Source organism: Sebastes umbrosus, chromosome 23 (genome assembly GCF_015220745.1).
Source record: "Sebastes umbrosus isolate fSebUmb1 chromosome 23, fSebUmb1.pri, whole genome shotgun sequence".
Taxonomy (NCBI): Eukaryota; Metazoa; Chordata; class Actinopteri; order Perciformes; family Sebastidae; genus Sebastes; species Sebastes umbrosus.
The window spans coordinates 16,777,840-16,795,742 of NC_051291.1; the positions used below are offsets into that span (position 1 = coordinate 16,777,840).

At 40.3% G+C, this 17,903-nt stretch overlaps 1 protein-coding gene across 1 annotated transcript; it reads right to left on the reverse strand.

The window, feature by feature from the left end:
* Positions 1–4,637: 4,637 nt before the first annotated feature.
* Positions 4,638–6,144, reverse strand: LOC119482453 (transmembrane protein 229A). The gene has a single exon (XM_037759953.1). It carries the CDS (start codon positions 5,806–5,808, stop codon positions 4,750–4,752), a length of 1,059 nt encoding a protein of 352 aa, XP_037615881.1. The 5' UTR covers positions 5,809–6,144; the 3' UTR covers positions 4,638–4,749.
* Between the last annotated feature and the right edge of the window lie 11,759 nt (positions 6,145–17,903).

Here is a 17,903-nt window from a genome sequence, read left to right on the forward strand (position 1 = left end):
GAACCTGGCCTTCAGTTTGGAGATGGTACCAGGGCTGACTCCAAATAATGCTGCAACTTGGTTTTGCGGAACACCAGCTTCAACTTGCCCTATCGCACGGGCCTTATCCAGATTAGATAAACGTGGCATGCTGATGCTTGGAGCAGACACCAAAGATCACTTTAGTAGGGCGCAGCACCCAGCAGCCACCATGCACACAAACAAAGCAAGAGCTCAAAACAACACCGGCATGAGGAGGAGGTGCCAGGCTGTTGTGGCTACGTATGGATCTTCCACCGCTACTGAGGCTCCTGACGGTGTATTAAATGAATAAAGTGTAAAATATCCAATACGTCTTGTTTGTTCCTTGTTACTGATAGAGAGTTCAATCATCCAATCCACCAAACAACTCAAAACAAGAGTCAATACCAACAGGAGAATACACTGTTTACCATTGACGGAGCATTTTGGCAATTTTTTCTTGGGCGCTCCCCACATAATCAGCTATGCTGCTCATCCCACAAATGCATGATCCTTACAAGTTGGACATCATTGTAAAGGTAAATAAACAGGCTTTCCAACCATGTAAAATACAACGCCAATTAGCATTGTAACAACAGAGAAATAATCCACCAAACACAAGTTTCCAAACTTTTTTCCCCCCAGTTTATATTCATGTTGTCTGTTGCAGTTATTTGGTGCACCTCGCCATCATTTACTGACAGAAGGGGCAGCATCACACATCCAGCAGACGTGGAGCAACATTAGGATTCGTTTGGGGACGTGTTTCGAATGTAAGTAGTAATATTCAATCTTCTTTTCACTCTGTTTTGGTCTCTAATTCCTGAGAGAAATAATAATAATAGCTAACTTTGCTTTGTCTTTGGTATTTAGCAGTGTTTATTGGAGCTTTTTTTCCTGAAAAAAGCTGTCAGTTGTTACTGGAAACAGTGTTGATGAGAGCTGGGGTGTATAAATGTACAGTAAATGTGCTGTAAAGCCCAAACAAACAGATTAAATAGCTAAAAAGCAGCAGAGAATAGTTAACTAAGTTTCTGTGTGTTTGTCACTAATAGTGTCCACTTTCACATTACACATATTAACCATTTGATTCAATGTTAATATAAAAAGTATTGAGTAATGGAACCTTATAGGTTTATGGACTGGTAAAGCTACATGACAGCAAGATTAATTTTTCAGGTGTTGTATAAGTGAAGGTGCGGTTAATGGTGATGCTGCATGTCACTTCTTGTTTTCATCTACATGAAAGCATGTTTTCAGCTTGTACACAGCAGTCATATACCGTACTTCGGATTGAGAGTGCTAATGAGTCTTTATGGATGAGTTAGTTTATAATATTCCCATTGTGGTGTTGTCAGCAGATACTGTAGGTCATTGGTGTATTCATGGTGTCCTCTGGGAGGTAAAGCGTGTGAGGATTTATGTGTTGTGCTTGTGTCAAAATGATCTCCAAGGTGGTTTTTAAAGAGAGAAGACAGGTTGATGCAGTACGTTCTTGGTTATGCAGCCTGGTTTTAACCACTTACGGCTACTTGTGATGCTACAGTGAGCATCAGAACATTTGACTACAAGTTCAGGAGACATCAAATAAAGGTTTCAAGTGTGGGCTTGTGGTTGAACCGTCTTTGTTCCGCCCTGTATTGTTTAATTTGTTTAATTTATTACAACAACATTGTCAACAAGGAAGCAGTACGGACCGATAACACAAATAGCTTTTGTGTGTACCAGGAACTGTTCTAGTTTGGAAAGCTAACTCACAGGCATGAAGCCAACAATACCTGTCATGTTGTTTTTGTCTTTGGACTTTGCTTTTGCTGAGACTATTGTTTCATTCCTGAGCTCAGATATGTTTACAGTTATGAGTCAGCCTGAAAATAGGTTGCAGACCTTTTTTTTGTTGGTCGCCTATGATGATAGTGGATGTTTTAACATAGCTTAAAACACCCAGGGGCACCAAATGAAAAGAAAGAGAAACTGAACTGATCCTCCGCCAGGCTAGCTCGCCTGCTCGACAGTTGCCCCGCACAAAAGGAATGAAGAAATGCCAGTCGAGCCACAGGAAAAAGTTCAGATTTAATGAAGTCGTTAGGTCATACAGTACATGCCATTGCAATTTAAGTTTCTAAAAGCAGTTTGGTCTTTTTTTTTTTTTTTTCTTAAATTAGTGAATAACACAACACAAAGTAAAGTATGATTAAAACAGTTTGGCTGTGGAAAAATCTTAAAAATGTACAAAGGCGTTCACTCTGAGGTGAGCGCCTTTGTGAGTGAAATGTTGAAGAACCTCTTTAGCTGCCAAGTGTTTTTACACCTCTTTCTGTTTATAAAATAAATGAAAAGCTATAATGTTTGTGCCAATTACCCTTCTAAATATGTGCAGAAAAAAAATGCAATTTGATTCCTTTATAAATCACCCGCTGACAAGAAGAAAATCTCATTTGAAGAATCCCAAGTGAATGATTTTAATATATTTAATGATGTGCAACAACTTCAGTGTCGCTCCCACAGCATACAAGGAAATATAATCATTAATTTTGCCTTGTATAAAGTATCAGATTACTGAACCCTCAAAACACACCCAAATCTAACAGATTAAAAATGCATTCAAGTTTTGCATCCAGCAAATCACAAGCTTATCTAAACATTCAGAAAATACTACTCATTAAGTCAAAACAAATGATCAGAATTTAGAGTTGTGATTAGAACAAAATGTTTTCTAATTATAAAGAAACTATTATATATGACACGATTGATTAAAACGCCACTGCGGGAGTGAAAACAGCTTCAACTGCTGGCAATGCAAAACTCCAAATGATGGTTACCCAACGAAGTGACTTGTATAGAGTCGACAAGATGGGTAAGATTTACCAACATTTGTTTAGTCACAGTGTAAGGTACTTAGATTAGTTTGTTAGTAAGGCATAAGACCGCTGTAAAGCAAATTTGGGTGTCAGAACATGCACAGTATACACAGCTGGAGTTTATTTAGGGAATATTTAACTTGGTGGAACCGGTGTTGTTCAGATAATGGAATGAACGCAACCTCACGGACTGACCGTCGTTAGTGCTGATGGTTAAAATATTTCGGTAATAATCATTTGCAAAACACTGCTGTACTTCTAATATAAAAAATTGAGCCTAGGGATACCGAGCCTTGTTTGTTTGTTTGTGTCTGGTTGACTCCGTCTGCACAGGAAGGCACTCCAGCAAAGTAACGTTTGGTTCATAAAAGATTCACAGTAAAATCTCCCTCATCTCGCTCCTCATGTCCATTCAGCTACACGTTCTCTTGCTACATATATTACTGGGTTTATCTCTACTCTAATAGTTGCCATGCATTAGTCGGGGGGGTCATATCAACAAGATGAGTGAAAATAGGGAGTTTGATTCAAAAAGAAAAAAGAGATGAGCATTTGAAAATGGATTGCTTGCATGAAAGAAGATGGTTACTGTCCAGTTGTTTATACGTCTTCTCTGTCTTGAAACTACTGCCTTTTGAATATCAAAATATCTAATCCATAAACCTTTCAGATGTTATTTTATTTGTACTTTTTTAGCATGCAGATATGAGCTACAGTTAAAGCATGCCAGTGCATATGTAAATGACACAATCGATCCAACCTGCCACAATACATGTAATGTGTAAGATGGCAAGTCTGCCGCTGCAGTCATTAAAAAAAACGGAATATTCACATTTCCAAAGTCATGAAGACTTGTAAAATATTACAACTACATCAGATAGATAAAAAACGGCAGTAATTGAATTCAAACAGGTTAGGTGAACAATTCAAGGTCAGCTGTGTTTTATTTTTATTACTGGACTCAGAAATATTAGGCGTTGCAGACAAAGTGAAGTAACCAGACTACAAATTTCAGCATCTGTTGTCATGGCAACATGTTGCTGAACAACTGTCCAAAGAGTCAAAGTATCTGAAATACTTTAATATGTGGACAAACGCAAAAGCCCCAGACCTATTTAGGCCAAATTGGTCCCACATTATAGCTCTTGCACTTCTTGATGAATATCGTCTTTTTCCATCAAATCAGTTTGATTTGATGACTATTAATTAGAATAAAATAACGCCTGCTTGTTTCTTCAGTAGTCTTATATAAGCCAGTCTTTCCCTAGGAGTTAAAGGGACTGTTTGTAACTTTTTACACGTATAAATCTACCGGGTCGCGCTTGCATATGCGCGCTCGCATATGCGCGCTCGCATATGTTAGTTTGTTGTAATGTCAGTTTAGCTCTGAGAATATCTAGTGAATGTACAGTGGACGTTTGTGCAGAAATAACTGCTGCAGCTCCTCCAGACCAACAGAGGTTTTCCGTGTCTTGTGAAGTGACGGGGCTCCGCAGCGAGAAACGTTATCGTCTCCGACTGGGTGCCGGTGTCTCCCTGCGGGCGCAGTCGGGAGACGATAACGTTTCTCTTCCTGCTTCAGCCCCGGCACTGACCCGCCGGGGCTGAAGCAGGGAAAGCCAACACTAGGATCAGCATTGATTCATGGAGAGACCTTCGTCTGGTCAGCTAACATTACTGCCAAGCAGCTGAAATATAGAGTGATATTGTGGTTTTAGCTGACGTGTGTCGCCTCACTGTTTTGAGCGATGCTCGTTCATGTCTATGTAAAGCGAGCAAGCGCGAGCCCGATGCTGACTTTCGTTAACTTAACGGCCACAGGTGTTGCTTTTAACAAGCATTTCTGAAAGTTACAAACAGTCCCTTTAAAACATCAAAAAAGAAAAAGTTAAAGTTGTTTTTTCTCCAGCTGTCCATTGACTTCTCCATTCTCACTCGAACCATCCACATCTTTGGTGCACTTGATTCTCAGCAGCACATTAGACAGCACGTCCTGAAACAGGCTGAGGCAGACCCAGCCCGGCAGGTAGAGCAGGGTGATCAGTCCCATGAAGTTGTGAGAATAATGGGAGTAGTCCCAGGAGCAGGCTCCGAACTGCCTCAGCACCAAACCCCAGGAGAGCTCCCAGGTGTAGATGAAGCCGACGTAGATGGGGAGTCTCCTCCAGGTCCCCCAACCTCGCTTGAAGTGCAGGTAGAGGTAGAGCTTCTCCACAACGAAGCTGCAGCTGCCGTACATCAGGAAGGACCACAGGGACGTGTGGCCGCTCAGGGTCCGATCAGACTTCTCCACGAGGTTGAAGATGGAGGTGAAGATCACCTCGTCCAGGAGGCCTTGCATGCCAAAGAACAAGAAGCGCACAACACCGGGGAGACCGTGGAGAGGCCACCGAGCATCACCTCTCTCCTCCGGGTTGGGTTTGCTTTGGAGGAGGTCTGGGTGATACTGCAGCTTTGACATCCATTTGTGAAACACCTGGGAGAAATACAGAGCCAGGATGTAGTGCACCATCAGCTGTTTGCCAGACACCACCCTCACCTGCTCGGTCAGAGTGTTGATGTTCCCGATGAGGATCTGCAGCCCGATGTACACAGACGGGTAGAAAACCAGGTGGAACACCACAGGCCGACCTAGGAAACACCTCTTCTGAGAGTAGATCTTCTCCAGAGCAAAGTGGGTCAGTGAGTGCATGATGCAGAGATACGGAGAGGAGAAGCCCACCAGTTTCAGGTCCCGATGGGTTAGAAAACCCTGCACCGATGAGAGCAGGACATCCAGAGTCACGCCGTGCATCCCGTAGAAATAAAGCCGCATCCATCGCGGTAGCTCCCGCAGAGACTCCCCCGCGTCCTCCGTCTCTCCGGACGGTTCTTGTTGCGTTTGCGTCTCTTTCAAGCCGCCGGTGGGGTCTCCTGAGCGACCGCCGTCTCGACACCGACTGGCCATGATCAGTTCACTTTGTGTGGAGAGATTCGGTCTTCCTACACATTGTTTGTTCCGCTGCCGCTGCAGAGCATCTCCTCCTGCAAACTGCACGGAGCGACTGATGCTGCGTTCACGGGCTCCTCGGAAAAAATACGTTTTTGTGAACCAAAGCTTGTGAAATCCAACTCGAGGACAAACAAACAAAATCGGGGACAAAGAGTATGTTTGTGTGCCTCACCACATCAGATCTGCTCCCTCTACAGAGTCTTTCAAAAGCACAGCTCAAGACCCACCTCTTTTCTTTGGCTTATTTATTGACTACACTGAGGGCGTTTTATATTTTAATAATTTATTTATTTATTGTTTTGAGTTGAATGTGCTACTTATTTTGTACTGTAATTACCTTGTGCCTTTAATACCTTTTTTCTTTTCTTAAAGCTGACTCGGTGTAAACTGCTAAGAAGTCCAATGTACCTATAGGTGCAAATGGCAAATAAAACTCTTGAATCTTGAATCTATTGACCATAACGCATTGTGTGTGCATGTATAGGATGACCAGAGCCCAACAAACCAAATGTGGGACAAAGAGTATGTTTGTGTGGGACAATGTGGGACACGCTACCAAGGCCGAGAGTTAGTCTACAATTTTTGATATGTCTATCTAACTTAAATAATAAACATTTCTCTTCTGCTTCTTATCTTGTAACCTCCCTATGCTAACTTCTGATTACATTTAGTGTTATTGACCATAACGCATTGTGTGCAAGTAGGGCAGGGGTCAGCAACCTGAGGCTCCGGAGCCACATGCGGCTCTTTAGCTCCTCTCCAGTGGCTCCCTGTGGATTTTCTTTTTTCAAGATTTGTGGAAATGAATAACTGTTTTTTTGTTTACATTTTCATTTTTATTTATCATTGTTGTAGGTCTATGGTACGACAGTACGACGGAGTATTAGGGCCACATTGAGGAAAATAAAATAAATCTGAGATTTCAAGAATAAAGTCATAATATTATGAGAATAAAGTCAGAAGTTTAAGAGAAAAAAGTCGTACTATTATGAGAATAAAGTCATAATATTAGTATATATGTATATGTATAATAGTATAGTAGTAGTAATTTTACCAGTTATTTCCTTTTTTTTTAAGTTATGACTTTATTCTCTTTAAATTACAACTTTTTTTCTCGTAAAGTTGTGACTTTATTGTCGTTATATTACGACTTTTTTTCTAGTAAAGTTATGACTTTTTTCTCGTAAAGTTATGACTTTATTCTGGTAATATTTTGAGACAAACGTTTCTTCTGAGACTCGCATGTTTCGTGTCACTTCATGTGTGAAATTGAAAAATAACTGCAAATTTCACAAGTAGTTCCACAGTAGCAAAGACGGTGAAATGTCAACCTGCACTTGACCTCAGTGTGTGCAGTTTGACTGACAGCAAACACAGCCCCTGCTTTCTTCACAGCCAATTGGATAAAAGCCAGATTTAAAAAAAGTGTCTGTTCTGCAATGGTTTGACTTTTGAAAACTAGAGCCAATGAAAATGTGGGACATCGTCTCAATACGTGGGACGTGTGACAAGGGATAAAAATGCTGTGCAGTCCCTCATAAAGTGGGACACCTGGTCACCCTTTATTGCACCAACAAAACCAAAGAAAAATTCCTAGTGTATACCTCTTACACCTGGCAATAAACACGATTCTGATTCTGATTCTGATTGTGCATGTCGGGAATAATCTGTTACATTCCTTTGACCCTTTCCTCTGATTTATAGCAGCAGTTTCCCAGCCATAGGCTCACCTTATCTAGATGAACCAAAGTTGACCTATCCTCCTTCCCTTGTGCCTCTTTCTTATCTATACTCTGCTTACGTCATATACCCGCTCAGCTTTACGTAACTATAGTTTGTAATCTTCTTCCTTGCCTTTGTGTGCACATTGCCACACTAGTTTGCATGTTACCATCACTAAAGCTTAGTTTAGACTTGTGCGAGAACCCGTGGCGCTGGTCTCCGTAGATGGGGTGCACGCTACGAGCATGCACAGAGGCGTTTATGCTCAACATATTGTTCGTTGCAATATGCTCCGGAACGCCGGGGGGCGTACAAACAAAATATTTGTAATATTCTGTGGATAAGCAAGAAGTTACAAGTGCAAGTGCCGCGACAACTGAAATTGAATGAGGAGAAAAAAAAAACGAAGTGTAAACTATAGAAAGATGTGTGCAGGAGGGTTACAGACTGTGTGGCAGCAGGTGCGGCCTTCACAGTCATGCATGCACTCGGTGCTCTGCTTCATTTGCATGGCTATAGCAATGTTTCCAAATTTCCGATATCACCTGAAGGCAGCACAAGAGAACAAGTGATGGAGGAGGAGGTGTAGCTGTATAGCTGTGGTGGAGATGGGACGTTTTGGCTCTGATGTTATTAATGGAACTCACGTCCCCCCTGTGACGTCCTGCTGCTGTTTAATTAAGTCATTAATGATAATTACAGCAGACTACTCTGCTGTTATGATAGACCAATATCGGCCCTCACTAAACTCATTCATTTAAATCAGAATTCATCTTTCCTCAGAATTAATTGATCACCCATTAGGTACCGAGACCTGTGTGACTAAAGATGAAACATAGATAGATAGATAGCCTGTATCATAAATCATGTGTTAAAATTTCATTTAAGTGACAGTGTAACGGTAGGCTATAAGTGAACTAATGACAATTCAGTTGTTGATAAGAACTGCATGAAGTGCAGCCCAGTCACAAAATATCTAACCACTGACTTCCTCTTATGGTTTCCTGCTTACTGTCTTGCTAATGTTGCATTACTGTTATGAAATAACAATAATAAATAACACAATGAAAAAAAAGAATTCAACAATACTTGATATGTATGTAGATCTCAATATTAATCAGCCACCATTTCAGCAGGACTGTGCCCATAATATACTGAACGGATTATGAACAGTACAGTGATTTGATTCTAAATTATAATTGAATCAAGTATTCTGACGAAGATTAAGAAAGTTTACAGTGACACATATTGATCTATGATTTTAAGTTTTGCATTCGCTTTGTATAAATAATCAGAGATAGACATATCATATCACAATATGGTGCAGGTGCAGCAGTATTTCACAGTGCAAGCAAAAGATGCAGATAATAATTTGCACATTATCATTATTATTATTATGATAAATTGCACAAGTTTTTGCACATTGATCCAAACCCTAACCCCTAGCACAGGCTGCAATCATATACAGTATAGACTATCTGCACATACAGTATGAGTAGCATGATCCTGTAATAGAGGAAGCTGCAGTTTCCGGACTGCGTGTCTAGGACTCTATTTTTTTGTGAAACCTGTCTTCAGTGTAAATGTTTGTTTACTACTCGTTTTACCATTTTAATTAAATTTAAATGATTTTAATAATTAAACTGTACTGACCGCCTGTTTACCCCTACAATACATATTATCAGCCAGTCAAATGTCAATAACATGTTATTTCTGTTCGTTTTTCTCACATCTCTCTGTCTCAGGAGTCGTCGAGACCTTTAGCGACCTTCTGTCGTCGTCAGCTGCACAAACAGGGAGGCAGTTTGAAAAGGTAAGATACATAACACACATTTTTCATTTTAACCCAAACCACAATCTAAAGCTAACAAAGTAGTTTCGTTGCCTAACCCTAAATAGTTTCTGTGGTGGCGTCGGCAGGTAATTTAACACTACTACCTAACGCGGTCATGGTCATTTCATGTGGGCTATTTCTGTGAGATCATGTTGCAGCAGACAGAAAGTGAGTATTTGGGTGGAACAAAACTAGGGTCCTAGAAATAGTGTACTAAAACTGCAGCCTCCTGTATTGTAGGAAGACAATATTGGCATATACAGTAGAGGTGAGAAGGCTTGCAGTACGCCTGGATGACCACAGAGGGCCACTACTGAGTCTGTGACTAAAATAGAGAGTGATGCTGTAGATAAAGGCTTAATTCCACCAAAAGAAACTCTGTGCTTTTTTCCTCAGAGGCTGCAAAGGGAGCCCAAGCAAGCAGTGTGTGTGTGTGTGTGACATGATTGCGGTGTTGTAACTCAATCACCTCTTCTTGAGATGTGTCTTATTGGTTCATGTCTTGACTGGGATACGTTGTAAAGAGGATGTCCCAGTGTGTGCTGAATGCATGCTTTAGTGTTGTGTGCCCACTAAGAGAGTATGACTTTGAGTGAGTTTGTATTCTACCTCTTGGAACAGTCTTTCACAGGTTTCCCATAGTGTATATACAACAGTATTTGTTTGTATTTGTGAGTGCTATGTGAGTGTCAGTGTTTTGTGTGTCCAAACTGGTTCTCTGTGTATTCATGTACACGCTTTTGTGATTTTTTTTCTGCCCGTGTGCTGTCTGTGTGTGTTTGTATTTGTACGTGAGTGTGCATGCATAAGCATATACTGTAGTGTGTGTATGTGTGTGTGCACGCTCCAGATGAAATAGAGATATCAGTGGTCTTTCTGGGCCACAGAGATAACAGCGTGTCTCTGCATGGTTTAAAACTGAATCCGAATCGCTTCAGCGCAGAATGAACTCCAGCCTGAACCCACTCAGTCGTGACCCAGAACCAGCACAGCCCATTCAGAGACCAGAAAGCGGGACTAATTTTCAAACAGTTCGGGTCAAATACGGCATTATATATGCCAGCGCTGACAAGATATGACCCTCTCTCTCACACAAATACACACACACACACACACACACACACACACACACACACACACACACACACACACACATCCCCACCTTTTTTTATTGCTACATTTTCTCAACCTCCACTAAGTGCACTGCCACAGGTAACAGCAGTCATTATTCTTCATGTGTAGCATGTCAACAGTGGCCTTTGAGCATCAATAATTCATGACACTATTTATTGTAGGACATGAGGCAATTACTGTAAACAGATGATGATCACTGATAGAAACAGTACACTCTGAACATCTTATTTTTAGAGGGTAAAAAAGCAGAAGTTGAGCATTTCTGTCTGGAGGAGTCAGTTAGTTGTGCTCTATGTTTACAATCTGTCTATAATTTGGTCATACTGAGTGTCAGTACTGTGATAAAGATTAGGGATCTCTCCTCTGTTTCTCTTCTGGAGGTTTCTTCTGTGTATTTCCTTGTTAAAGAATTTTTAAAAAAGGATTTTGGGAGGAGTTTTTCCTTATCCGAATCAAGAGTCTAAGGACAACTTGTGATTTGTGATTCTGAGCTATATAAATAAAATTGACTTGACTGAAATCCAACATCAGTCATAAGTTGGACAGCAGTTTTGAGGGTGAGTCTTGTATGTTTAATTCAGACCATTGGCTCATATTATGGCATTGTAAGCCTCCTCTTACTGGTCTTTCTGTTTTTTCTGTATGCTGACAAGAATACAGAAATGCAGTACATGTAGTGTAAAATATAAGAACGATGCAAATTGTTACGGACTAAAAGGGCATTTTTTTGCATTAATCTGTGTTGTGATTACAACAGTGAATCTTAGGCTGCATTGATGATATAGCAAAGTGTATCTCAGTAATGTTGTCCTATTGTAAAAACCCAGATTGTGCAATGAAATTGTACTTGACAAAAGTGTAAACACTAAGGCTGTGTTCCAAATCACATACTTTTTCTGTTTACTGTTAGTACGTACTGTAGCATACAAGAGAGACATACTACTTCTTCATGACATTGCACCTTGAACTTTGACCCTCTTGCTCATATATCCACTGTGCAGAGGATTGTGGGTCAGAATAGCCAGAAAAGCATGCTGGCTTGCATACTGCAAAATGCGAGTAGTCGGACATCCTGGTATTTTTGACATACTGCATTTGACATACTGTGTACTGGGACATGCTAAATCTTTTTCTGGCATACTAAATAGTATGGTAGTATGGGTATTGGAATGCACAGTAAGTCTTTGACATTTTGAACAGTCAGAAAGCTCAGAAGATGCTCATTTTGCACTGCCATATAGTTCTATACAATCATTTTCCTGCAAGATGTGTGAATGGCAATTTATTTCACATCTTAGTGTTTGTGTAAAATAACCAGTTTCATTATTCAAAAACACATTCATTAATAATGCATGTAAGTTAAAGGCAAGGTATTGTGTGACACTCAATAAACCTGACAAAGATGAGTCAGACAGAAAAATGAGTTTCCTCATAATAGAATAATATTCTGTGCAGTGAAGCCAACAGCTTCACTGACCTCTTCTATCTCTTTTTGCGGTCTCATATATTGGATTCCTTTGTATTACTGTGTGCTATTTTTTCACTATAATTTCATTTATCAGATGACACAAAGACCCTGACAAATATTCATTATTTCATGAGAAGAAATTAGAAAACTAGAGGGGTGAATATATTTGTAATTCAGATTTAAAAAAAAAAGTTTTTTGCAGAGCTCTAAATGATCCCATGATGTCACAAAGTTATTTTTGCAAGCCCATGGGTGGTGGCGACACAAACTAATCCTATCCTCATGTCTTAGAACTGTCTTTTATTCAGATGAGTGCCAGACTTGATGTTGCACAATGGCTTAATTATTATGAAGCAGAATATTCACTGACTAGAAGAACTCATTTTCCCTGTGAGCTGGATGTCATTGTCTGTCCTTTGTACTGATAAACTCTGTGTGATGTGAGTCAGTGTCACCAAGACAAATCCATGTAGATTTAAAAGACTTGGTTTGCTGATTGTGATCTTGATATTTCATGCAAATCATTAGGCTACTCCACTTTTCTTTCATCTGAAATCTGTCCTTCAGTGTAACATCTGCTTGTCTGTGAGTTTGAGTCTCCAATGTTCACCAGATAAAACACTGTAGACCTTGAGTTTATGTCCCACCGACAGCCGGTCTGTTCTCTTTTTGTGTCTCCCTGGGTGTGTTTTGTGCATTTGAATGTGTCTTAGTGGATTCTTGTCAACCAAGTGTTGGATATTAGGGAGTGACGGTGGTGCAGAAAATGTAAGAGGCACTATAATTCCTGGTTGAGCATTTATTACATCATACCATAGAAGTGTAGCATCCCATTTTTACTTCATAGAATCAATTTAAAAGAGCTCAAACTGCCAGAAATCTGGATTTTATTTGCCCAAGAAGCCTGCTTTTTTATATACTTTATTGTGTCAGTACATATCATTGATACATTTCTGTTATTTAAACATCTTGACACAATCTTTTACCTACAGATCACACAGTGTATACATAAACAAACAAACAACAAAAAACAAAAGACAAAAAAAGAAAGAAAATATACTCAACAAGGGAAAAATAATAATAAAATAAATAAATAAATAAAAAAAAAATATATATATATATATAAAAATAAATATATCTATATATATATATATATATATAAATATATTTCATTTGATGTTTCAGTTGATATACTGTATCTACTGCTGCTACGACTTTCTATTACAGTTTCATGTATATTACTTAAAACATCTTCACAAAACATGATCCATTTAATATTTCATGTAATATGTTATTAGTCATTTACCTTTACTTCATTTAAAGAAGGCCCATCAACAACCTTTTGTTCTTATTGATTTTATAAATTACCTTTTCCATACTATATATGTCTTCAACTGTTTCCAGCCACCGTTTTGTTTTTTTCCAACTTCTTGTTATTATTTTGAGTGCTGTAATTCTCAGGATCCAAAAAAAGATATAATACCTCCTTTTGTAGGCTTTTGGGACGTGTTCCCAGGACTATATTGTGTTTTTCTAGGTACCCTGTTTGTGTTGCTTCTGTGTTGTTTCGTCAGGCGTGAACACTAGATGGCAGCAGTGTGACACAGCCTCTCGTGGCTTGGGTGGGCCCCTCTGATTTGGAGATGTTGTTAATTCACAGAAACAAAATAATACTGTTTTGAACAGAGCACATTTAAATGCGTAGTGGTCGTATTTGTGCATCAATGACAAATGCAAAGACAGACTTCAAATGTGAGGCCTTGAATAGCCACGATCCATTATTGTGTGGCTTTGCTGCACTCCTTTATACTCATCACTGTGTGCTGATTGAAATGGTAACAATGGAGGATTCAAGCTTATTCTTCTCCTGCTGGTGTCATTTATGTGAGAGTGCCATTTAAAAAACAGAATATGTTCATTTAGTTTCCGAAGGGGGTTGTACACCGTCTACTTCAGGCTCTTGTAAAAGGTACAAAACAGATAAATTATATTAGGTGCTTGACAGCCTCTCCTCAATTGCATACAAATACATTTTCTCATCAGATATATCCTGTTAGGCTCATTACAGTCTGTGAATGGCTGTAAGATGGAGCTGTGTGATGTTTGATTGATGTGACGCTTGACCGAGTCCCGCAGGAAATGAATGGGAATCTGCAGTCGTGCACTTAAAATGAGAACCTACGAAAATGTAATTTCAGAAGCCATTTCCTCCAATTTGAGCCATTATTGAATGGACCGCTGGCCCCCATGCTCTCGCATTGTCTCATATGGTCAGGTTGGGTAATGTGTTTTGAGTGTGTGCGTGTGCTCAGTGTGTGTGCCCTCGGGGCTAGGTATCGGTACTCGATACCTTTAAGGTATCGACTGAAATAACCCACTACCAAGTAGTATCGAAACTTCTCCAGTCAAACGATATCTGTAATCGATCCTTCTTGTGCCCGGATCTAGAAAAAAATACTATTTGTCAGAGCATGTTAGTGGAGTTGAGCACGAGCGGAAGGATTTTGGATGGAGCCAAAAAATTGGAGCGTCGTCTTATCTCCATCCCGTTCCAATTTTGCTGCGGAACCGCTCACACTATGAGTTCAAAGCATGCCTGAGCGAGCCCGACTCTGTAATGTATTTGTGTATTGCGCATGGCAGCTGCATAGGATTGTTTCAGACTCGTGTGATCCAAACATTTCCAATTACTTTAGAGCATTGTAAAGTCCAAAAGTCAACAGTTATCAGAAAAAGAAAGATGTAATCATTTCCAAAATTCGCAAATATTCAGTTTCAATCCATATTTGTTGGTGTTTAGCCTTTCAAAAACAACATTTTCAAAAAACTGTTTGCTCTCCCACTCGCCGCACACAAGGTATAATCACCTGAAGCGAAGAATAGTTGTGTTTTCATTAGCATAAGCTGTCAACACATGATCAGCGGTAAAATCGCTCTGCGCTGGCTGTGCCATTGTTTTCCTATGGGGAGAGCGGTGCTGCCCGACTAGGTGGAAGCGCTACCCTTGGCGTGACGTCACCGCTCACAATCACCACCGAGCGCTGCGCACAAAGTTCAAATTATTTCAACTTTGACCTTTGTCTGACCTTTCAAAGCGCGACCAATGAGAACAGCTGCAACTGTTGTTGTTGCCTAGAAACAGTGAATGTCATTCCTTGCGCTCTTTTTGGGGAGATATTTTACTTGCTGCCTCTGCAAGTCTCTGCGCCCTACCTGTTATCATGTAAAGGCAGCTTTAGAATGAGCCCTTCATATCTACACAGGGAGCGTGTCTCTTCATGGAGTCTGCCATGTTACTCCGCCATGTTTCTACAGTAAAACGCCAAACAGCCAACACACTGGCTCTAGCGAGAGCCTTTTGCGTTTTTACGTTACCTGAAGGCCACTGTAGTCAAACCACATGCTTGTGAAACTGTGGTAATGTGAGCCGCGGAGTGCAAAACCGTGGTACCGCCAGCCGCTGTCTGACATCAGTTGCTCCTAAAGTAACGTTATTATGGTAAGGATGGCTTTTGAGCGATGAAAATGGCGTTACCGCGTAACGAACAACTCCATGAGCTATAGCCAGTGGTACACAGCTTCCATTCACATGATGGGTACCGAATGAAGTACTCTATTGGTATCGGTAGTTTATACATGCAGTTTGTTTGTTTTATTCATTTTTGATGTATGAAATAATGCCTGTTTCTTTCTGTGTTTGTGTGTGTGTCTGTGTGTGCTCCCTCCAGAGTTGGAAAGAGGAAGAGGGGGAGGATGAAGAGAGGATGAAGATCAGTCTTCCCAATAGGAGGTTTACAATATTCCCGTGAGTAGTTCAGGCTCTTGTTTGCAGTTTCTTCCTCATTAGGAATTCTGTGCAACCCCGAGACCCTCCGGGGCTCACCCGGTCACACGGCAACACAACACCCTGACTTACCCCGTCTCACCTAGCCTTACCCTTCACTACTCTCCTCGTCTCTCTTCTAAAGGCCCCCTCCTCTCGTCTCCTCTCCTCTCCTCCTGATATTGTAATTCATTTATATCTGACTCACCCCTCGTACTCTCCCATCTTGTATTAAATCACTACCTCTCCGCTACTATAATTTTATGAACCACATCTTCTCCAAGTCTTCTTGGCAATATTTTTAAAAATATAATATATTCATTTAATAACGCTATTGTTGGAGTCTTTCAACTGTCCTCACCCTTTTCCTCTCATTTATAATTTCATATTCTAACTTCTCTCTTCTCTCTTATGCTCTCCTGTGTAAATCCCAGTGGATCTGCTTCTATAATTAATCTGTGCCTGCCTGCACCGCCCCTCTTCACCCATCTCATTCTCCTGCTTATCCTCTCCTCCTCTCTAGTTTCATCTCTCCACAGTAACCTTAGTGACCCTCCTTTTAACCTTGTCATCTTAAATAACCCTCTCACCACCTCCTCCTCCTCTCTTTTACATCTCTTTGGCCTCACTCTAACCTTCATTTCCCCCTTTCTTTCACCTCTTAACCCACCCACTACCGCCCAACACAAAGCTTGTATTGTCTCCAGTAAAAAAAAATCTTTTACCTCTTTCCAGCAGAATCTATTTTGTTCTTCACACAACTGCAGTGTTGTAACCTCTCCTTCCAGCCCCCCCACCAACTTTTACTCTCTTATTCTACCCCTTTCTTATACCCTTCAAACTTTTTCTTCTTTTACTTAAAGTTTGCACAAGTTCTTGGTTTTGGAAGCACACAGAACTTTTCGTGACAATTCAGAAGTTCCCTCAAAACTCGCTTGACTGGTGGATAGAAACTACATTTTCAACCACAAATGCTGCGCAGTCTGTGCATTAAAGTTATAAACCTAAAGATTTATTTATATTAATTCATGTTGTCAGCAATAACCATTCAAGGTATTTCAATTCTGTAATTACCTCTCTATATAGTAGTTTCCATTGTGAGTGGCAGAGTCCGCAATTCCTGTGCTGTATAGAAATCGCAGTTACACGCACAAGGTATTGACAGGAAACGATTCATGCGTACTGTTAGGGACCAAGCAGTGAGGCAACGAGGAAACATGAATGAAAGTAACCGGGCTTTTTATTTACCTGAAATATAGCAATATTTAATAACTAAGCCTATAAAAGAGGTCAAAGCACCATAACTATACTTATTACCATAACTAAACAAGGTGTTAACTGAACAAACAGACCGGACACAATGACACAAGGGTATATATATCCTCCTGAGACCCAGCCCATTGACATGTGTCCTCTGTAGTGGACATTTTGTCCACATGCATATCCTTTTACTCTTTTGACTTACTCTATCAACTCCTGGTGTATTGTAAAGAGGACATCATGGGCTTTCCACTGATATGGCATGTGTGTTTTTTTTAATCAAGTTGAATGTATTCTTGGTTTAATATCACTCTACGGCCATAATCTGTTCATTTTTTTTAGTCTTTTCATTCTGAAATGGTCCTGTGGTCCACCACAGTGGACATGGTTTGGCCCAACAGGCTGGCTCCAGGATTTAACAGTCCTCAGTATTCAGCCACACCCTTTTGCTCAACCAGGAAGTCACCTCAACCAACAGCCACGGTAACTCAAACACAAAGAAACAAATAATCAATATAACAAATAATAGCATGTGTAACCCTACAGTGTTAGTGTGCATCTAAACAATGTAAGGTTAAAAGCAAATAAACAGATTCCAAATCAAACCAGCTATGTAATAGTAATTGTTTAGGTGTGGTTGACTGCAAGTTAGATTAACCTGTGTAGGTAGCAGCCCATGAGGTGAGTGAGTGTGACCTGGAATTATATTACCCTGTGTGGCTGTGACCATCACACGTACTGTTTTTCATTTTACTTCATTGATATCTGTTTACTTTCAGTCTCTCATAGCCGTATCAGAGTTGTATTAA